Source organism: Microplitis mediator, chromosome 3 (genome assembly GCF_029852145.1).
Source record: "Microplitis mediator isolate UGA2020A chromosome 3, iyMicMedi2.1, whole genome shotgun sequence".
Taxonomy (NCBI): Eukaryota; Metazoa; Arthropoda; class Insecta; order Hymenoptera; family Braconidae; genus Microplitis; species Microplitis mediator.
Genome location: NC_079971.1, coordinates 1,306,299 through 1,330,314, shown reverse-complemented (window position 1 = coordinate 1,330,314; position 24,016 = coordinate 1,306,299). Strand labels below are relative to the sequence as shown.

Here is a 24,016-nt window from a genome sequence, read left to right as displayed (position 1 = left end):
TTATTATTATTATTATTACTATTAGTATTATTATTATTAATATTATTATTTATTTTTGTTACTGAGTTTATCATTAATTAATTAATTATTTTTCTGTATATGCATTTTAAATAAATGTCTTTAATAATAATCATTAACTATTTAAATAATTATTATTTGTTTTTTTATTTCACAAAATTAAACGCGCCAACACTAAAACAAATAAAAAATTTTCACTTAAGATCCTTCGTTGCGTTTATAAAAGTTCATTAGTTTGTTTTTCTTCAAAATTTTCCTGTCTTTGATAGTAAAAAAAAAAAAAAAAAAAAATTTAAAAAAAAGAAGATGATGAGTGAAAAGAAAAAAAATCCACTTGTACAATTATTTTTAGTTGTTGCTTTTAATTCACAATGACTTATCACATGTTCAACTCGATTTTCTTTCAAATTTAATCATCCTAATTATTTATTACTTTTTTTTTTAATTCAACTTTATATTTATTTCATTTAAACACTAGGTTTTTTTTTTTTTTTTCCATTTTCTTATTTTTTTTTCAGTCAGCCCCCCACTGTTCTCGATACAAGGAACGATATTACAATTAAATATTTACGAACACAACATTTTAATTGTTGTCATGCTGAAATAATGACGTAATGTGAGTGTATAATAATGTAAAATTGTGTAAATGTGTTTTAGTGTCCACATAAAATGGATTGCTTTTTTTTTTCTTTTTCTTTTTCTTTTTTTTTTTACTTAGCTGCAGAAGACAGACAATTTAATAACGTTTTCATTTTCATTTTCATTTTAAATATTTCACAAGCTCTCTCTCATTCTCCCATTTTATTGTTTCAGTCACTCAAATTAAATTTATTTTTTTTTGTATTCATTAATAAATAAAGTCTGTCTGTATTTTATTTTATTAATTAAAATATCCATTGGTTGAGCGAGTGATCTTCAGCATTTAGTCAACTATTGTTAAACTCTTGATTTTTTAATTAAATGATTTAGCCTTGTCGATGGCGGTGGGTGTAGAAGTGATTGGTGATCCAGTGACATCTGTATTGATTTTTATAATTATTATTTTTGTTTTTTTTTTTAAATTAAATCTTTATTAATTTATCTTCATCCCTTGTCATCATATATTTACACAAGAATTAATCGCGATTTCAATTATTTTCGACATTAATTCCACAATTAAAACTTTTATTTTTATTTATTTTTTTTTTTATTATTTATTTATTTTATTAAAGATGAAATATGAATGTGAAATTGAGTGTCCTTAAGATTTGGCATATATCAGTTTAATAAATCGATGCATTATCATAAACTTCACTTTAATCTGCATTCACTAATTATTATTATTATTACTTTTTTAAAAAGTCCATGCTTATTTTATTATTTTTATATATATATCTATATATTTGTTTGTTTGTTTGTGTTTTTATTTTTATTTTTAATTATAAATCCCAACCGTTTGTTATTATCAGCATAAACAAATTCATACACTACGAACTGCTGGATGCATTCATTCCACTAAACATTCCAGTCGTAAATGACGTTTGCTGTTGTTGCTGTTGAGCTTGTTGGATGTGTTGCTGTTGCTGAGCTTGTTGCTGCTGCTGGCTGTTCGCCTGACGACCATGCTTTGGCACTGGGGGCTGTAAATAATCGTGTCGTGCTAACATCATCACGTCAATTCGTTCTTCTTTTCTATACGCCAAGCAGCTTCTTATGAAACTCTGAAACAATAAATACGTTTTTTTATTTCAAATAATTATTTATTCAATTTAAATATAATACGGATCCATATTGAGGGCATTCTCAGACAGTACTCATTTTTTAAAAATATCCAATGACTTTCAACTGTCATTGCCGTGTTTTAATTTTATTAATAAAATAAAAAAAGAATGCAAATCTTAGAGGAAAAAAATGGTGGCAAAGTTGCATTACACTGATACAGACTTTTTTAAAAATTACTGATGGTTGTTATCAATTAGAAGTTAAATTTTAGAGGAAAAAAATGATGGCAAAATTGCATTACACTAATACAGACTTTTTTAAAAATTACTGATGGTTGTTATCAATTAGAAGTTAAATTTTAGAGGAAAAAAATGATGCCAAAGTTGCATTACACTGATACAGAATTTTTAAAAATTACTGATGGTTGTTATCAATTAGAAGTTAAATTTTAGAGGAAAAAAATGATGGCAAAGTTGCATTACACTGATACAGAATTTTTAAAAAATTACTGACGGTTATCAAATAGATGTTAAATTTTAGCTTAAAAAATTTGAAAATTTAATTTATAAAATTGACAAAGATTTATGTACCTGATGATCGGAACGTTTTTCGCGAACGAAAATAAAAGAAGAGAAATAAAAAATCTAGTGGATCTAAATTTCGTAAATGTTTCGCATGTTACCCAAAAATGGCAGGCCACCCCCAACTACCCCTGAAGTCGCCATTATACACGAATTTCATGAATTATTTTCATTTTCGTTGAGTGAAAAACGTTCCGATCTTCAGATACATAAAGATTTTACTGAAATTTATTCAACAAATTTCGTTCAATTCCTAATTGATGACAACTGCAAGTAACATCCAGCGAAATTGTCCTCTTTTCAATAAATGCTTTAATTGTTTTTTAATCAATTGATAAAATTTTGAAAAGTGGAGGCACTGTCTGAAAGATCCTGGGGTTAGCAGACAGTTGCAAATTTTCGGACTTTTTTTTCAATAAATAAATTACAAAAAATAAAAAAAATAAAAATATACACATGTAGAAAATTTAATAAACTATAGGTGCAATTTTTCAAAATATTTTTTTTTTTATAGTTAATCGTTTTTAAAAAAAATTCAAAAACTGTCAGAAGTCTGCAAACTTCAGTATCATCTGTCTGAGAATGTCTTCAAGATATTAAATAAATAACTGGAAGTTATTCAGATCTAACAGCGAAATGTTGTTATATATTTAAACTCTGCGAGTTTATTTAGTTAATTAACAATTATTACCTTCGCTTCGTTGCTAACCGTCGGTTTATTGGCAAATTGTACCTCCGTCGCTTTTAATATTGTATTTTCTTCTAAAATAGTTGCTTGTGATTGATTGTGTCCAAATGGCTTTAAAAAAATTTCATTCATTTGTAATTAATAAAAACTTTTTTTTTTTTATGTATCTCTAGTTTAAATAATTTAATATTTACCTTTTTACCATACAGGCACTGGTAAAATATAACACCTACACTCCAAACATCGACTTTAGACGATATTTTTGGCGGATTTTTGCCAACGACAAAACACTCTGGCGGTAAATACCTAAAATTTAAATATTTAATTATCAATTATTCAAATTCGATATCTCAATTTTTTTTTTTTTAATTCCTGCATTAAAACTACAAAATTAAATGACTTTCAACATTTAATGCAATTCTACAGATTGAAAATTATCCATTTCTTCTCAAAGGTAAAAATTTTCCACAAAATTAATGACGGACTTTAAATTATTTCAGTCCTGTTTCAAAGTGACTGACTCTAGTTTGAACTAAAAATTTAAACGCAGGTAATTATAAAAAAAAAATTAAATAAAATTACCAATAAGTTCCAGCCCCCTGCGACGTAAGATCCATTCCATGATCTGGATTATAATTTTCTTCGTCCATAACTTTACTTAAACCAAAGTCAGTAATTTTAATTTCACCACAGACGTTACCTTCCGTCAACAAAATGTTACCTGATAAAATAAAACATAATAATAAAATTTATAAAATAATGTCTACACGTTAAATCCACGAATAAGACAATTATGTAAATTACTAACCGGGTTTTAAATCGTAGTGTATTACTGGAGGCTTTATTTCATTAAGGTACTTTAACGCAGACACAACTTGCATCACTATTGACCTCGCTTCTCTTTCTGGTATCATTTTATGCTGCAATTAAATTTAAAACATATTTTTTATTAGCCCTTTTTAACTATGACGTCATTATTATCTTATAAAAAATTAATTAACTCTAATGTCATCATTAATACAAAGAAGATCAATTTAACTCACTGATATTTAACAGTTAAAATATTTTATGCAAATTAATTAAATAAATTATATCAAGTTTTTTGTTTTAATTAATTAAGTAAAATAAAAGTTACCTGTTTTAAGTAGAAGTCTAGGTCATGGCCATCACAGTATTCCAAAACAGTACAAAATGAATTTGCGTCGATCTCAAAGACGTCATAGAGCTTGACAACTCGTGGATGATCAAGAGCTTTGTGAATATTATATTCTCTTAACGCGTGTCTGTTAATTAATAATTACCATAGTATCAGTAAAACATTTAACTATAAAATATATATATGTATAAATAAATTTACATACTTAATATAATTAGCTTTTTTATCTTCTTTCCAGTCTTTATTCAATTGATGTACTTTACAGGCCACGTATCGCTGCTCTTTCAGATCAAACGCCTAAAAAAAATGCACCAGTCAATTAAGTTCAATTTTACACATACATTTAAATTTACTTTAAGATTATGCTGGTTCATATCCATTCTCAACATCAGCAAATAAATCCCAGGTTAGACTCAGGATTATTGTTACCATTCAATGTAACGAGTACTTGATAAAGTACTCGAATAGTAACAATAATCCTGTCCAATTACTTGAGTCATTTGCTGATTTGTCTACTCGAAGGTAACGGACCCAATACTCGATCAAGATCAAATGACAAATTTTCATACAATTTTTTCAGCGATCAAGTGACCGGGTATTGAGTCTCTCCCTTAAATTATAATGAGTAAAATAAAAGTTTACCTTATGTACTTCACTAAATCCACCTTTTCCCAATAACATTAATAAAAGATAACGTTCATTGAGTACTGGATGAGAATTAAATCTGGATTGGTCCTCGTTGTGAATACGTTTTAACTCTCTGATGTGAAGATTACGCTCTCTTTCGAGTTTTTCCATTTCTAATTGAAGATCTGCGTCTTCTTTTTTCAACGCACTCTGTCTCAACTTAATAAAGAAAAAAAATATTAAAAACCGTAACTAGATATATGTATGAATATTAGGGTGGCCCAAAAAAACCGACATTTTTTTTTGAGTCTCTTATGAAAATTTGTTGGTTCAAGATGTTTTAAGAAGCCTCTCCAAAAATCAGCTCGATAAAAAATTTTCAAGAGGTCGCTCACGAATTTTGAAAATATCAAAAATAATCGAAATTCGGATTTTTATTTCTAAATTTTTTTCTTTCTCGTGGCAGCAATAGTTTATATTTGTGAAATCATGACTACGCTGAGAATTTAAGCCCAAAATTTGAATATTTAAACCTCGCTCAAGAATTTTGAATGTTTCCGAGTGCTGTCTTTTGGACGTTTTTGAGCGACCCTTAAATATTAATAATAAAGCTTCTCGATTTTTTCACCATCAATTTGCATGACAATGAATGAAAATATAACCCGAGAAATAGAAATAATAAGTTATTTACATACTTTTTTATTTTTTAATTCAATTTGTAGGTTTTTTCGCTTATTCAAAACTTACCAAATTTTATTGTTTAAGACTGTCCTGTATATTTTTGGTTATGCAAAAGTTATATTTAAGTGAAATGACAATAATTGAGTTGTAAAAAAATATAAAAACTAATTCAAACTATTAGTTACATATTATCAGTTAATATTCAACATTCTTGAGCGCCGTTCAAATATTTAAATTTTGGGCTGAAATTTTCAGCATAGTCATGATTTTACAAATATAAACTATTGCTGCCACGAGAAAGAAAAAAATTTATAAATAAAAATCCGAATTTCCATCATTTTTGGTATTTTCAAAATTCGAGAGCGACCTCTTGAAAATTTTTTATCGAGCTGATTTTTGGAGAGGCTTCTCAAAACATCGTAAGCCACCAAATTTTCATGCGAGATCGGAAAAAAAAAATTAGTCGGTTTTTTTGCGCCACCCTAATGAATATATATATTATTATAAATAAATACTTTGAGTATTTCGTCCGCTTCATAATACTCTTGCCAGGTATAAGATCCAGGTACCGCGTCGGGCTTTAAAAAAGTAGCTTCGGTGCCATTGTGCAATGAAGGCTGTGGTTGGCTTCGTTTTCTACCAGTCTCACTATTCGACGGCCTCTTTTTTAACAACAACTTTTTTTGTCTATCAATTTCCTCACGTTCAGTCGTTATTTCTTCCTGCCGTCGTGCGAGCTCTTGAAACGCATAGCCGTCCGTCCAGTTTTCTTGAAAGGTAGCGCCTACCCTTTGCGTCACAAACTGTCCAAGCCTCAGTCTATTTTGCATACACTTTTGTCTAGCTTCTTTTTTTTCTATATTTGATTTTTCTTTTAATAACTTCTTTACAACATCTATACACTTATTTATATGTGATTTGTGCTGCTCAAGCATTTTCTGTTGAGTTGCCATTTGATGCCTAAGTTCTTCCGTCGTCTGTAATTATTTTTAACATTTCATTATTTATTACTTATAATTAAACAACAATTATTATTATTATTATTAATTAATAATTAAATATTTACTCTATTTAATTCGTCAATTTTATTATTACGTAGCTCCAAGTCAGACGATGCTTGTGATTCAAATTCTTGTATCCTCTGGCAAGTGAGCTCCGTCTATAAATTTTATAAAATTCAATTATTAATTAACAATAATAATAATTATTTAATTACAATCATTAACTGTAAATCAGATGCATTTGTCATTTATCAAGATTACCTTGAAGGCACCGGAATAATTTTTCAAATTTATTTAGTCCACGACAAAAAAAAAATAAAAAAAACAATAAAAAAAAATAAATAAATTGAATTATGAATCAATAAAACAGGCAAGAAAGCGAACACAAATGTACACACGAAATAATAATTTTATAAACATATTATTTGAGCGAATTAAAAATTAATAAAAAAAAAATATATATATAATTAGATAAGATAATAGTGGGTAAAAAAATAAAAGTAAATAAAAATGACAAGTAATAGTGCCATGACAAGGTAGCCCTGCATTTGCAACAACAAATGAATACAGCGCTACAGTCTGGCTTATGATTTTTATGACTCAATTTTGAAGAATTTGATAAGAAAATAATCATGTGAATAATTTTATTAAACTGTAATTTATTTAAAGTAATTAACTATTTAAATTTCTCATCAAATTCCTCAAGAGAGTCAGTTATCTAAGGGGTGCTTACATTTGGCGTGTTTGTCTTCGCTTGCCTGATCTGGCTTGTCCTAGGTAGGTTGGTGGGCCTTACCTGTACCTGCTTGCTGACCATTGAGCCAGCAGGTTGCGTCGACGAAGGTGGAGGTGGTGGTGGTGGTTGAGGAAGAGGTCGAGGCGGTTGCATCAACGACGAAAATTCCGCCACCGACGAGTTTGGTGTCGTCACTTGCGGCGATACCAGAGGTTGAGCTGATGGTGGATACTAGAATAAATAAAATTCATCATCAATAATCAAGTACTTGGACAATAAACAATAAACAATAAACAAGACTGCAACAACAGTAACAGTAAATAATACCATAGGGTATCCTTGTTGAGGCGATGGACTTTTAGCACCTCCATGCCTAATTGGACTATTTCCTAAATGATGCTTCGGAAAATAATCATTTATTTTTTTATTATCCAAAGACGAAAGTGACCTTGCACCTTTGCCACCAGTCGGCCCACCAGGTCCACTGCTTCCATCGTCCGCTTTACGTTTTCTTTTTCTTTCGGACGTGGTCCTAGGCAACTTTTCAGGAGTATTTGGATCCACATCTTTATCACTATGTGATGAGCCTGCATAGAAAAACAAAGTCATTACCAACGTGAACAGTAAAAAAAAACACACATACATGCAACGTTATCTGTGACATATGTATTCGAATAACCTATCATATGAATGTACTCACCAGTACTCATATTTGAGTCTTGACTATGAATTGACTGACCAGAGTTTACGGTTGATTGAGGTGCCATCTGAATTTGTGATCCAGCAGACATCTGAAACAATTAAATAACACAGGACTTTTAATTGTTGCTTTTATCACATTCCACACAATAAATATATATATATCCACATATATATGCTATATTATTCATTTCCTCTGTTATCTTTATAAAAATCAAATAGAAAATGTGGTAAAAGTAAAACGTACATTACTCCCAGTAAAATATATAAATGAACCGAATAAAATAATAAATATTTTCAATCGTCCACGACAACATACTCGAGAAAACGATATCGAGATACGAAGAGGTTACAGCAGTTGCCTACCTAAAAAATCAGCACTCGATGAGGATCAACGTAAAATACAATAAATGTTTTTTATGTACTTATGTACATATATATAAAAATGTCTTAACAAAGTTGTATATAAAATTCATAACTGTGGTTGTCGTCATCACCCAGGTGCCGGCGTCATTGCTGTTATCACTGATGACCGGCTCGGCTATAACAGCAACTTAAATATCACAAGGGTGATGACAATTCAAGACACATGTAAATAAATAACTTAAATAAAATATATATTAAATATGAAACAAGTATTTAAGTGTACGCGATTAGTAAAACGAGTGTGTGTAGACACTACATACTCTCGAGGCGACACACACGGGCCGTTGCAAAAAGGCAGCAGTAAGCCCAGGGCCCCCGTGTGTGTTAACCGAAAGGCCTGAGAGAAAGATGGAGGCAATGGGCGACGAAGATGGAGTCAGGTGGAAGTGGAAATGAGATGGTACTATAATACTAGTGACACCGGTGACTAGTCCAAGAGAGATGGAGATGGAAGGTGGAAACAGTGCCACCATTTGTTGAACTGAGACGGAGTTGATCTACGGATAGGTACAAGTTAAGTAAAGCGACCGTACAAAAAGATAGAGATAATGAAAAATAAAATGTATATGTATGAGTAAGTATATATATGTATATATATGTATGTGGGTGTGTGGGTGTAGATGTCGTACACAATTTGAAAACTAAACAGACCGAGATGTAAATATTTTAGCACACCTTCCACGACGATCTATGGTGGAGCCCCATAGTCGTGTTTGCTGTTAGCCGTCAGTGTGTCAACCATTGAGCCACCAGATTCGCGCACTGCAGACAAGATACTTTCAAGTCGAACCTTACATTACATTGTACGGGATAGAATCACCACTACTCGGTATTCGGTAGACCGAGAAGAGGTGAAGCGGAGAGATGCCAGCGGGGAGAGACTTGAGGGGATAAGTAACAAGAGAATGGAGAATAAGAGTAAAGGAAAGAGAAGAGAAGAGAAGAGAGGTAAAGACGAGTAGAGTGCGTTTGTGCACTTAGAGTTAGAGGAATCACGACAAAATGGAGGAAGAAAATGGGGAAAGGGCAGAGGTTTAAATTCGCGCGTATTATTTACCCGTTTAAAAGGGACGTTTCACGAGGCTACGATTATTGCTAACGTCACTATCTGACGTGACCCACACTCACTAGCTATCGTTTTTCCGTCTCGTTGCTCAATCCGTCAGCCCAATCATACCAGACCTTTTTTATTGCTCCATCCAACTGCGACCACTTCTTTAATTACTTCATTACATAAATATCCCATTATAATTATTGTTATTGTAATTTTGACGTAATGCGTTAAATTTAAATGCCAAGAATGGCAGAAATTTATCCGTCGAACGGATTTCGTTTAAAACGTGCGAGCCGGTAAAATCAATGTGCCCAAGTGTGCTGTGGCGGTCGTCTTTCTTTCTCTACTCCACACTGGTGCCAATCGCTCTCTGTCTCCGTTTAAATGTACGATGTATGCATATGAGCTGGGCGCCGCGGATTACTTATTCATCCCTGATATTTAATGTGTCCTTCAATATATCACACGAGATAAACTGCTCAGGGCAATGTAATGCAATGCAATTAAAATAAAATTCAACAATGCTACATATATATGAGTGTATAAATATACATACATATATACAAGAAAATACTTGAAAAGCTGAGTCATTGGCTGGTCTCGGACTCTACTCTACTCGGAGCAAGAGATTTACAAACCAGGCAACTGGTAAATGTAAATTTTCATAATAAGTTTTTGAAATTTGTTGGCAAAGGTCGAGGTACTGGTGCCTGGGGATCGCGGTCCGTTTCTACGGCACTGAATAATACGTCTGCCGTCCGTCGTTGTCGTAGTGCTGTGCTCGTGGTTGCCTTGCTCGTATCGTTGGATACCGACGTCTCGTAGCAGAGGAAGGCGGGGGCCGGTGACAAGGGCGCCCGGTGGGAGAGCACCGAGTTCGCGGGCATCGCGCTCGCCGGCTCACACTACACTAGTAAGTCGAGCTGAGTCGAGCCTCTACTCCGTCCGATCCTCCGCACTAACGTCTGCTGTCTGCTGACACCTTATTTATCTCTACTACTCGTTCTGTTTTCTTCGCTCTTCGTTATTTTCTCTCCTGTCTCTCCCTCAAATTCGCTCCAATCTACAACTTTTTTTTTTTTCTTACTGTCATAATTACTTTCCATAATTAACTCCAAGTCAACATCAAGTGTCAAAAGTGGGTCGTTAGCGTGTTAATTTAGTGAATTTTAAATAATACCATTGTGTAAAGATTTAACACTGAATTTTTAAATCTTGTGGAAATTTCATTACTTTGGCTGCAATGTAATTTTAAATTATTATCAAGTGCAATTTAAATGTCTTGACTGTGTATTTATGAAAACGATAAAAAAAAAAAAAAAAAAAGTCTAAAGTAAATAGTCGAAATATTAATTACCAGCTATTACGGTACGTAATTCGTCGGACGGGTATCTAGACCTTGCAATGCCATTCGGGCAACGTTCTTTCTCCTTTCCCTTGAACCAGTGGCGTCGGCAGGAAGCCGAAGAGGAAGCTGGAGGTGGTGGTCGTTGGTGAGGTAGCCTAGCGTCACATGACGCGATTTTTATCCCTACCAATTTCCTCGGTCGTATAATGGACATTATCCATATCCATAGCTACATCTTTACTATATATACACATATATATGTATATATAAATATGTTTTCTCAAGTCCCCCTCTATCTCTATTATATGAATTGTCTATGGTCCTAAGAACAACGGGAGCAACCACCTCCACGAGTACTTAACCGCGGTCTCAGCACACTCACGCTCATATCACGCTCGGTAATGTCGTGGCAGTGGTAGTAGAGTTACAAGTTTTATGGTGGGGTAATGAAACTGGTGTATGTTTGTATACTGTACCGATTGTACCTAAGGTATATAGAGAGAGAGTGTGGTAGTGTAGAGTGGCCGGCGCGTCTCGTCGTCGTGCCAATAGGTCGCACACTCATTAGCCCAGTCGCGCGCGCGATTTCCCCACCCTGGAGCGCGATCAGCTGGTCGACGGCCACGCGGCTTTGCCAACCAGCAGGCAGCGACCTCGGCACAACCGCGACTGTCTCATTTTTATCCTCTCGCGATAGAGCTCGCGCCCTCTCACTCTCACTCTGGTACACAGCTTCGGAACCCGGCACCACGCGGATCCAAGATCTGCCCACTTGTTTCCACGCTCAGGGTCGTCTTCAGGGCCTGCCTTTTTTTACTTTTATCTTCTTCTTTTTGTTTTTTTACAGCAAATCTTGCTTGCTTTGTGTATATTATTTTTTTTATTGTTGATGTTTCTGCTCTTTTTTTTATAGGCAACTTCGATTGGCTTAGAGAGCAGCTGATTTAAAATTACCAAGTAAATATGCTGAGTTGATGAAGTTTCATACATGACTTAAAACTATGAAAGTGAAAGTTGTATCAGCTTATTGGTTGTTTATCACATTCATGACGATTTCTTCTACCGCATATCTGAGTGACCTTAGACATTTTTATTTAACTGTTTACTATACTCACAATCAGTATTATTTAAATTAAAAAGAAAACCCACTATTTAAAATTAATCTCCACTGTGACTTAACTGACTGATACCGAAAATTGAATATTCAAATTACCCACCGCAATTGTAAACAAATAAACTACTAATCAGTGAAAACAATGCGTCCGGTCGTAAAATCCCATATGACTGCGATAAAAAAATAAGACCCTAAAGTAGTAAGCGAAATTAATCCTTACTAATGACTGCGATTAAACAAGAGTATTGAGATAATTAAAAAGTCGGATATTAAGACACTATTTAGAGTAAACAAAGTCGACAGGTGGAGCTGGGTCCTTCTTACATGGTTAGTTTATGCATCAAAGCGTTCGGCGGCGCCACTCAGATACACCACCAACCCGATGTTATCCGCTACGTCACACTATCATTCTTCCTCGAGTTACAAAAGCGCCGTGGATCGAATACGAGCTATTGACATGGCTCTTTCCCCTTCTCGTCGACCTCCAGCCAGTTGGAAAGCACCCAGTCATCGGGCGTATTTGATAACGTCACGAGAGAACTCATATAAGACTACGCTGTATCCTATATGTCCATACATACATACATATGTATATACATATACATACATATGTACTATTAACTACAAGAGTCTCTACCCCGAAGACTTTGCTTGAGAACCTTTGCCGTCCAAGAGTACCCACAGCAATGGCGGTTGTTAAAAAGCTCACTCAGATCAATAGTTTACTTGGAACAATTTTCTTTAAATAGCTCCAACTTGTTATGTTGCATTCAATTTATACCCTTATGCACCTGTCGCTTTATGTCATTTACTTTTATTTTTATTCTTTGCTTTTTCTTTTATACCGAGGGTTTTAAGCCCGGGTATGTTTACTTCGTTTGTACTCCGGAACATCACTAACCTTGAGACTGAATTCCCGTAGGGTGAATGACGAACCGAAAAAAGTTAAGTTAAGTATTAATTAGCAGAATGTTAATTTTTTACCCTGTGATTGTAACGAACGAATGGCGATACTCGTGTGTAATGGCACTGATTGCCTAGATCTTGTTATGTAGATAAATATAAACCACAAGGTGACGGCGCTTGTAAAGAAACAATACTGAAAAAGTATACGCTGACGGATGATTGACGGAAGAGCTGACGACAATAAACGATAAGGTTTTAATGTGGAGGTTTAACTCTGTTATTTTATGATAATACCAAGTAGGTAGAGCTGCAGTTGACTCTTAGTTTTGGTGGTGATGTTCGACAAAGAACTTTGAATAAGAGAATGATGTCATAGGATAGAAATATGTGAGTCATTGCTAAGTAAAATGAAATTTCATGGATACCTGAGAGATATGGCCCTGGTTCGTTGCGCTGGACGATGAATTCCGTTGATCTCGCGAGGGTGGAGCATTGTCACGCCTCGTCCAGTCTATTCCCAGGGTAGTCGGTTGGCCGCACTTAACGGCGTTAGGTAACGACGACGACTGCGCGATGTCGACGGCATTTTTATTCGGCCCGTTGTTCCGACCACCCTGAAATCAACATCATTTTATTTAGTTTTTACAGACATTCTCTGGTTTTTCTTTTTTTTTTAGCTCTAAGATTGCGATTACTGGGGACTTATTGGACGGATATTCAGTAAGTGAAAGGTAATAAACTTAATTCGATGTAAGGAGAAAGGAATATGAAGCCTAGCACGGGTCTCTACGCGCCCTCGCAGAAGATCCAAATAAGGAAATTTTATTTCAAGCTTCGGTTTTTTAATCTTTGACAGAATTAATGATTGAGCTTCAATTTGTTATTGGTCATGATAAACTTTTAACCGAATGGTTGAATGAAGACTGAGTACACAGAAAAAAAGATTTCTTGGTTCAGGAAATTTTGAGTTTTCAATTCATGAAAAAATTTTCTTCTGGGTCTAGATCAATCTGGGATCAATTAAAAAAAATTTTTTGATTTTTTATGAAATTTTATCGGTTACAGAAAAAAGTTTTAGATAAGGTGTCTTTGAATTATCTAGATAAATTATGAAATTGCGGTGAAAAATTAATTATGAATGAACTTTTTTTTTATCCGATAACCAAACTTGTGTAAGAATAAATTTTAATTTATATATTTTCGATAAAATTTAATTGTTTTAATGAAAATCTAATTGCAGCTCGCGATTTGTTAATCAAATTACTAACGGATTAAATAAAACTTTTAATTCTGTGGGGATAATTTATGAATATTAAAAATTTTAACATTTTTTCCATGCAGTTAAAAATTTCTGAAAAAATTTTCAGACAATTTTTGAAAAGTTGAATTGAAAACTGATAAAATAGTAATTTTACTAAAGTTATTAAAGTATAAAGTAATTTCATGCGAGAGTAAAAATTTTTTACGGATAAAATAAACAGTTAAATTAGAGACGGCCTGAGTGATTTAGTATTCAGTTGATGACCCCTTTAAAATTTTCATCTGAATATTTTATAACCCATTGCTACTTGATATGTAGGTACAGTGAATTCCGAATGATTACATTTAAAATTTCTGGGCGTTAGTATTTGATTATACGAAAGTTTAACAAAGCAGTCGATATCACAGTTGGAAGTGACAACCGGAAAAAATTAAACCGAATGATTCCACAGATAAAAACAGATGGTAATGTAGAACCACAAGATTCTTCTCTACGCGTCCCACAGTGGGAATACACATCCACATCTACAGAAATTTTTCGCATTTCCGATCCACTTTTTTATTCATTCAATCCAATTTACAAATTCATCAATCGGATTGTCTCGGAGCAAAAACAATTAGAGGCAAAGAATTTTTCGAGTCTTGTCATCGTGATGTTCATACACTGTAAAAAGAGCGGTGTTAAAAATGGACTCATTTCAACTCCGCCTGGTGTTAAAATAAAATTACACCGGTGTAGGAGGAGTAATTCACCGGTGTTAAAAATACCGGTGTTAAATCGGGGTAACCGGTGTAAAAGCGGAGTAAAATCGGTGTAATAGCGGGGTAACCGGTGTAAAAACGGAGTAATATCGGTGTAAAAGCGGAGTAACCGGTGTAAAAGCGGAGTAATACCGGTGTAAAAGCAGGATAAACTGCGTCGAAATTATAGTGATCGAGTAAGTAAAAATATTTACAAAGTAAAATATTTTAACACCGGTAAAAAATATCTACACCGGCGACGTCGTTATTTTAACACCGGTCTAGAAGATTTACACCGGCAGCGGCGTTATTTTAACACCGGAGATTTTTTTTTAACACCGGTACAGAATATTTACACCGGCGGTAGCGTTATTTTCACACCGCTATCGGTGTTGAAATTTAACACCGCCGATTTTAACACCTACACCACTTATGATCCTGAAGTTAGCAGACGGTTCACAATTTTCGGATTTATTTTTCAACAATTCAATTTAAAACGAAAAAAAACTAAAAATATGCACATGTAGAAAATTTTCAAAACTACAGGTGCAATTTTTTAGTTTTTTATTTTCTTCAAATTTAATTGTTCAAAAAAAAATCAAAAAATTTTTAATTGTTTTATAACTTCAGAATCATACACCGCTTGGACTTACCCCGGTGATTTTTTACAGTGTACAAATTACGTGTGTACTCGGAAAAAATATGTTAACTCGTTGAAAATATGTAGAATGGAAGCGTAATCTGATTAAAAAGTTTATCAAAGAAGAATGAACGTCAGGTAGCATGAAAATTGAGTAGACAAACTATAGATGATATTAAAAATTCTCTGCAATAATAAGAAAACTTGAATGAAGAGGACTTGATTAACATGAAAATGGGTACTTTTAATATCATCCATAACCCTCTTATATATATGACTGTGACAACTAATTGAAAAGCATTGATGATATGAATGCTGAGGCAATGGCGGCTTGCGATTCACTCGGCACGTCCTGATCGATCCTCAAACACCCGTGGCTGCTCTGTACGGTCGTTGAGTTGAGTTGGATATTCGCTGTTGGTGCGGCTCCCTTTCGCCACCCCGAGCCAATCTTATTCCGGCACGAGCGACCAAGAGAACTTGCTTCTCTCCCTCTCACTCTTTCATTCTATCCTCCTCCCCCACCTCCTCCTCCACCTTCTCTTTTTCTCTCTCTCCCTCTCTCTATATATATATTATATATATACTTGTGCCTCTGCGTGTGTCCCTGCAACGAAAAATCGATAAACCCGCGGATCCGCGGCACCCGGCTGCCGTCACTCGCCCTTCAAGTGCCCCCTCAATGCATCCCTTTTCCAGTTGTTCAAGTCATTCAATATTTAAAGCATTTTTACTTTTTTAAAATTTCTATTTCGTTTTTCTAGCCGTCATAACTCACAGCAATAAACGCTACGTCAGTGGATATAAAACAGATTTGACCTCCAGGAGGTCAAAACCGCCGAGTCATTGGATTATTTTAATCAAAGATGACGCCAAAGTATGAGACCCAGAAACTGGTAATTCAGCGGTGGTGTGACCAAGTCGTTTTACACTCCGCGGATTTTATTTGAATGCATAACGAGTCGCGGAGTTGCATATCGAGTATTTAACTCACAACAATGTATATAATATAAGTTTTACAGTTTATATATAAATATAATTATGTAATATATAAGCTGTTGTAAGAGTAAATTAGAGAGTGTGGTAAATAAATACTCCGTGTAAAATTTAAAACCCGTCTTAGTCTGGGCATCGTGTGTGCTGCTACTATACACACAAGTAAACCTCAAGTTATAAACTAGACGACAAGATTTGCTACATTTTCTATGCCTCTATCAAACCGTACTGTACACCGATGACTCTTTTGCTTAAGTCCGTCTATATATAAATCCGACAAGAGTTAAAATACATCACCGACTAACAAAACAAATTGTGTATATTGTACATACATTTATACATATATACGTATGTAAATCCTCATTAAAAATTAATTCATTCAAAGTTTTATAAATTTAAATTAAATGAAATATTTATAATTTAGCAATTGGGTGAAATATTTAAAGCGAGTCCTGTACTGTATGGATATTGTTCGAACATGTGGAATGTGGGTCCATTTAAGATAAAAGAATAACCTCGATATAATGGTTGACACATGGAATGTCCACGAAAGGCGAAAACAACCGCTTTGGTAACGCATATTGGCGACTTCGGGTTTGCGTAACCGGGCATCCAAGTGTATAGAGAAAGAGAAATACTAAATGAGAGAGATGTAAAGTGAGAGAAAGAGCAACGCGTCAGGTCCGATCGATCGTTGTGTTGCTGCTGGCACAACCAACTGAGGGAGACAGGGTTACAAGAGCCAGAAGAGGGTGAGAGAGAATATAAAGAGGTGCGAAGAGAAAAGAGAGGCACCAACACGTCAGGTTGACTGTATGATCTGTACTCTCTGGGTTGCTGCAGCAAATAATCATCCATTTTTTACCACCATCATATCATCATACATGAGGATTTACCTCAAGACCAAGATCCACTCGGTCCCTAATACCAACAGTTCTGTATATCATCGTCTCTATGCCCATCTGGTCTTTAATTATCCTGATGATATGCACGTCGACTAGTAACTCATTCGTAGTTTTTTCTCCTTTTTTTTAATACTCAATGCAAGAGCTGGCATGCGCCCCATGTCCCATCAAATCCAGCAGCCCAATGCAGACTCTCTTTCCGTCTCTCCTCTCTCTCTCGGGCTCTCTTTCTCTCTCTTTACGTTATTCTCTATCCCTACACACTATGCTAGTATTCTCGATCGATCGTCCCGGCTTGCAAGAGAGCTTATTCACTCCCTCTCCCTTTTATATTCCGTCTCTCTCACTTGGTATCTCGATATCCGCGGAGCGTCGAAATTAGCCGGCCACGAGTGTCGAGATCCCCAGACCGTTGCAACGTTGCCATGCAGGTCACTGTCGACTCCAACATCAGTGAAATAATCCTCTTCAATTATTTTACAAATTCTTCAGGCACATATATATGGACATATATATCATTGTAGTTCATATTGCGTACTTGAGTTTTGATAATTTGTTCATCATTCGATTAATTCTTATAATTCTTCACAGTCTGATATCATTTTTATTTATTGCTTTCTAAGAATAGACCAAGTATCTGACTAAAAACATTGAGCAACAGCTATGTATATATTTTTATTAAAAATATATCAAGTAAATATAAATGTTTGTTTTGTTGGCATAATGCACTTGTTATTATTTTTTTTTTTGTTATTTAGGATTGATATGTAAGTCGTAATCGTGAATCGGCCATAAGTTTCACAGCAGAGATATTTTTTTAGCAGCAGTGGGTTAACACGTCAAAGACGAAGGACCAATAGAAAAAGAGAACTAGAATCGATATGTAGACTCTTCTGCACGCGAATTTATGACGCGTCACGCATCACAAAGCTCTACTAGTCCCCACTAATCACCCTTAGGGTGATTGTACTCAATTTACTTTCAATCTCAAATATTTTTTATAACTTTTACGACAATAAAAATAATTGTTTTTTTTTTTCATTCATCAAGATAATGATCAATATTATCAACATAACAATTATGATAGCGACGTCTCTAATGGTACAGATCAACCGGCGATTCGCTCGATGAATCCTCTTCAAACGACCTCGTTTTATTTTGCCGCACCTATTTGAATTTAACTTGTCCTTAACGCAACCGCGGGCTTTTTGAAAACCGCGTTATAGATAACAAATAATAATTTTAATTTAAGTACCGCTTAAATAAATTTTGTTATCAGTCAGTCAGTACACAAAAAAAAAAGATTTGGCGCAAAAAATTTTTACTCACCCAAGAAATTTTTCGCATTCGAAATTGGAATTAAAAAATTTCTTGGGCGAGAAATAAATTCTTGCGGCGCGAAATTTTTTTTGTGTAAAAATAATTTATAAAAAAAAAAATATTTGAATTAATTGATATTATTTTGAACCGATAAATTTAAAAAAAAATTTCAAGGATTTTTTTTAGTTTCTGTTAATTATAAAAATGATTATGAAATGACAATTAAAATCTAATGTTCTATTTTCTGGCTTAGCCATCTTATGATACGATTTCCTAAGAACTTCCGGTCGATACGAGGTTGGTGAAAGTGGCAAAGTCGTTGGCACGAGGAAGCGTCACACATTGGCAGTCAATGAGGACCGAATCATCATCAACATTATTATGTACCACAATACCAGATAATATAAACACAATAAATGAAAAGATGATAAAATAATTTATAAAATGACGAAAAAAATGCCAAACAATTTTCTAACGGGACAAAATATTGATATTGATATTGACTATAATTATAAATAATTAAATAAATTATCAGTTACTATTTTTTCAAATAATAATTAGCAATTGTTTGGCAGATTAAAAAAAAAATAATTGTAGAATTTGGAATAATAAGAACGTCACGAATGTGCTCACCCTCGCGCCGAGAAAGCGGGCCTCCAGTAATTCCTGCTTCCTAGGGTCCAGGGTGGCCTGAAAGTGCTCCATCTTGACGCCAGCGCCTGTAACACACACAACGAGACTTGAAGCTCCTTCCGACCAGGTTGAAAGTCCTTTTCTAAGTGACTACATGAGAGACAGAAGAGACAGATGAAGAAGATGAGAAAATTCAAGGCTGGAAATCGAATCAACTTTAAAAAATAAATTATTTTTATCATCGACTACTATTACCATCTACCGACTAACGTTATATATATATACTAATACGGAATTTATAATATATCAAGACTTGGTAGCTTTCAGCCGTAGTTGTTGCAAGACATAATAAAGATAGACAAGGACAGAGTGAACCTGGCTCGGCTCGAAAATCGATACTATGCAACTCGGAAAATTTTCGGCCACTATCGGGTTCACACCAAACCTCAAGAGGACTCGCCCATCAAGATATTTACATGCACTCAGTCTCTCTAATCATGCATTATGAGATAATACGATATGTGGCTCATTTGTAAGGAAATCAATCAAGAGCCTCATCGACTCCGTATGGGTTCACAAAGACCATAATTAAAATCTTTTTATATCCATATGGACAAACTTCAAAGTCATCATTTTCGAGTCAGGGATAATTTGAACCTGATCCTTTGATACTGGTGTCAAGTGCATTTCAAATGACAAATCGATGGAGGAATAATGAAATCGACATTAGGAAGCGTAACTCATGTTATCTTTTTTTTTCTATCCGGGCGTGGCAAAAAATTAAAAGAACTTGAGATAAATACTCTGGTCTCTTAGCTCTTGTTACCAATGGGTAAAGCGTTTAGCATGAGAATGATATTGGTATTGGGTTTTTAAGAGAGATGGACTCGATGGTAAAGGAGATGTTCTACATTCTCAAGACAGAACGTTGAGACGGTTGTTGAAGAGACGGTTTGGTTGTTGTTGCTGCTGGTTGTGAAGCGTTGCAGTAACGACAATATGACAATGGCGGCCTTAATCGATGAAACTGTAGCATTTGAAAGTTTAATACGCCCACGAGGTTGTCCGAACGGTGTTCGTTTCTCCCTTCTTCCTCCCCTTCACTTCATTCTCCTCTTGTGATCCTCTTCTGCTGCTGCTGCTACTACTTCTACTCATCGTATATCGGTGGTATAACTGCGCCGTTCCCAATTCCCTTTCGGCACCGCCATGATCGCGATTTTACACGCGTCTTTCATTAAATATCATCACTGTCGTACACATTATTTACATCATTCAGCATTTCAGTACCAGCGTATTCTACTACTCAGTCATCCTAACATTCGATCGTCTAGAAGATTCATCAGAAATTTTTGTCATTTTCATGTCATATTTTTAAAATTAATTTCATGATCTCTGGATTTTTTTAATTTTATTGTCCGAGTTAAACTTTTATAAACTCGTGACAAAGAAAAAAAATGTTTTATTATTTTTTTTTTACTGATCAAACTTCCTTCATTACAGTGGCGCCATCTTCAGGGTCAATGTGAATACTTCCGGTTTACAGTAACGTGTGCCGAAATTCACACAGAAATTGATTGATTTTATGTAAAAAAAAAATATTAATAAATATTTTTTTTTTTCTAAATTAAATTAAATCAAATTGACGTTAATATGATGTAGGTCATATTAATTAACTAATTAATTAACCTCAAATAAACGTTATTCTTATCTCTATTATGATATTACCATTTAATAGTCATGTATATTTCTTTTTTTTTTATATAATAGCCATGAAACGGATATTAATTTTTTTTTAATTGCAGAGATTAAGCGAAAATTTTCCTAACGAACGGAAATAGAAGACTCCATTTAAAGGAGAATAAACCCAGAAGTGTAAAGAAAATATTTAATAAGACTGGACCATGTTACTCAATATCTCCAGATTAAAAGTGTTTAAACAAAAGTCGTCTCTCCTGTCTCTCTTAATCAATTAAAGCCTTCTCCAAACATGCATGTCCTTTTTTTTAATTTATTTATCTTTTGCCCGCCGACAAATTCGTCGCATAAAAAAAAATAAATAAATAAAAAAAAATGATAGTAATTACTAAAGATAAAATTGCTTACCACCACCAGAATTCCAACAATTGTCAGTCATCCCTGTTTATCCATCTGCAATGTTGGCACTATTTTACTCGTATTTTATTTAATCCTTATTACTTATTTATAATATTTTATCTTGTTAATTATTATATCACTGTTAGGAATTTTTCCTTCCCAAATGAATACATCACTGATGCACCTGAGAATAGCTCAATGCACATGGTATTCATGGTGTTTGTATATATTTATTAAATATATAAATTTAATAATCAAATACTGCAAGTAAATTCACTTGATCACTTTGATTTTTTTTCACCACACACTCGCCTAAAATAAAACCAGAAATTTAGTAAAACAGAATAATATTTTTACTCCATCATCATTCAAAATTCAGACGTAATAAAAACGATTATTATTTTTTTTTATCCAATTAAATAAATCCAATTGCTGTTGTAAGTAACAGAATATCTTGGAACCGTTTTGAATTTTTTTTATGAGTGAATGTAGCAGAGGCAAATTTAAAATTATGAATAAATAAAGTAAATAATTTTAAAAATGCACTTGTTAATTTTTAAATTTTTAAAATTTAATTTTTTAAATTATTTACTCCATTAATTAATAATTTAAAATTTTTCTGATGGCTGCCACATTCACACTAATTAAAATTAATGTAAATTAATAAATTAATTGGATAGAAAAATATAAATAATTAAAAATAATAAATAGTAATAGTAGAGGCTGTACCTCTTAATTGTGTTGATAACCAAAGAATCAACTGTACACTGAACGTAATAAAAATAACACGATAAAAAAATTTCTCACTCAATAAATACTAAAAACAAACACTTATTAACACCAAGTTCAAATAATAATTACCACCGTTAATTAAATTTATCATCACTTTTAAAATCGTTTCCTATTTTCCGTACTCAGTGTCACGTAAAATTGTAAAGAAGGATCGGGAAATCCGTAACGAGTTACTGACTGACTACTCTCAGCACGTAGTTTTGAGGTTACAAACTCTTGCGTATATGTATAAATATATATACATATATATACCAATGAAATATTTCTTATAGAATTTGTCTGGCGTTGAAAGCAAAGCGACGTTATTTTTTTAAAAATACGTGTACCGGAGCCAATGATATGGAGAAAAGGAAACAAGTCCTGACATCCTTTGAAAGTCCACTGAATTTTCCCTTATTCTTCTTCTTCTTACAATTTTTTTCTCTCACTCTCCTTTTAAATTTACTTGCTACCACCGCGTAAAAAATAAAAGGTTTCTGTGAGTTCAGTTGTCTGTAAGATAAAATAAAAAAGGTAACAGCGACAGAAAATTTAAAAAAATTTGAATAAATGATTGGGAAAATACACACTCATACAGAGCGTGCTGACACAAATATACGGACGTAGTTCTGATAGACCGACAACACACCGACGACACAAGATATCACACAATTATAAATTTATTTGTGTATTTTCCCTTTTGTTTTAAATTTATATTCTAATGTTCGGCAAAGAAAAGGGGAAAAAGTTCTCTCATCTAGAAGATGGCCGCCACCGCCCGCCAGTCGGCGATTTATCCCTTTCTTGCATGGCCACCGCACTCTTGGCCCTCAGCACACTAGTACTTGTTATCTTTCTCTCTCTCTTAATCTATCTCTCTTTTCTCATTCGCTCATACGCCGTTTTATAAACAATGTGCGTTGAAACGACGAAGGAGGCGCGCGCGTGCCAACTCCTCTCTCTCTCTCTTTCTCACGTCACGTCACGTCAGTAATTTACGATTATCCTCCTGTCTCTTTCTCTGTCATACTGATACTCAACGAAGGCTCGGAAACTCTGAACCTCGTTCTTGCTCGTTTCGTTATACTGCTGGTGCTCCGATGCTAGATGATGGTGGTGGTGCTGCTGCTGCTGCAACGCCTCTTCTGTTCTCAACGACAGTCAACAGCTTTTCCAGCGGCTCTTTTCAGGGCCAAACGACCGATTATACGTTACATTACATATTATAATACACTATGTACACAGTAAACTGCTATCGTACTCGATAAATATTTTAAAAACTCCACATGTTTATCTCACAAAAAAATAATCCTGTCGTTTTTGTCCTCAGATTGGGTGCAGAATTTAAATTCAAATCGAGGATAAAACTCATCAAGTAAAACAACACAACAAACGATGATAATATTCGTACTGGTGTGTGAATATGACAGTAGAGAGGATCACACCCACACGGGAATAGAATGGCCGACCAGACAAAACCAACTTAAAGCCGATCCAATTTTGTTTTGCGTGCAATAGGTGACGACGGTTACGTCCCAAGCATCGTACTACAGCTCTCTTCGTGCTCTCTAAGGGAAGGGGACATTGTAGCAAGAGGGGAAAGACGAACGGGAAAGCATCAACCAAACCAACTTGCATGGATTTCTGTCTTTGCTTGTATTCTTGCTGGTATAGCTTCACATAATATTATCTTCTTGATCCTCTTCTCTCCTCTTCTCATGTTCTATTCCTTTCATTTCATTTCATTCCACGGTCCTCTACTCCTGGTCTATCTTGCTTATGCATTTTTCACGACTGCTATTGCTATGGTGTAGAGTAAATTCCTATCCACGTCGACGTTCGAGGGACCGTTTTATTTTTTTCACTCATTACTTCTGTCCTTGTTCTTTGCTTACCCACTTTTTATTGGCGTTTATC

The 24,016-nt window shown here is 34.2% G+C and overlaps 1 protein-coding gene and 1 long non-coding RNA gene across 13 annotated transcripts; one reads left to right on the top strand and one right to left on the bottom strand.

The window, feature by feature from the left end:
- Positions 1-845: 845 nt before the first annotated feature.
- LOC130664670 (serine/threonine-protein kinase tousled-like 2) lies at positions 846-22,732 on the bottom strand. Of its 12 annotated transcripts, none has more exons than XM_057464692.1 (17): positions 22,058-22,732; positions 21,338-21,640; positions 19,232-19,317; positions 13,162-13,350; positions 7,890-7,980; positions 7,517-7,776; positions 7,187-7,420; positions 6,519-6,611; positions 5,968-6,429; positions 4,787-4,990; positions 4,350-4,441; positions 4,124-4,271; positions 3,797-3,908; positions 3,571-3,709; positions 3,183-3,294; positions 2,992-3,099; positions 846-1,718 (listed from the first exon to the last, which is right to left on the bottom strand). In XM_057464692.1, exons 2-17 carry the CDS (start codon positions 21,366-21,368, stop codon positions 1,485-1,487), a joined length of 2,595 nt encoding a protein of 864 aa, XP_057320675.1. In that variant the 5' UTR covers positions 21,369-21,640; positions 22,058-22,732; the 3' UTR covers positions 846-1,484. The 12 variants fall into 12 exon arrangements, with proteins under 12 accessions (XP_057320675.1, XP_057320676.1, XP_057320677.1 ...); XM_057464693.1 differs by having other exon boundaries at positions 7,250-7,420; XM_057464694.1 differs by lacking the exon at positions 6,519-6,611.
- Positions 9,499-17,931, top strand: LOC130664676 (uncharacterized). The gene is made up of 3 exons (XR_008989445.1): positions 9,499-10,281; positions 16,142-16,721; positions 16,798-17,931. It is a non-coding gene; the product is annotated as an uncharacterized LOC130664676 (long non-coding RNA).
- Positions 22,733-24,016: the final 1,284 nt, after the last annotated feature.

What these genes read in the sequence shown, in the direction of transcription:
- LOC130664670 (XM_057464692.1), bottom strand. Translation starts at nt 21,368, where the DNA reads ATGACTGACAATTGTTGGAATTCTGGTGGTG. An exon ending in AGACTCAAATATGAGTACTG is followed by an intron (nt 7,777 to 7,889) that starts GTGAGTACATTC and finishes TTTTCTATGCAG; the next exon opens with GCTCATCACATAGTGATAAA. An exon ending in CAGGGGGCTGGAACTTATTG is followed by an intron (nt 3,295 to 3,570) that starts GTAATTTTATTT and finishes TTTAAATTTTAG; the next exon opens with GTATTTACCGCCAGAGTGTT.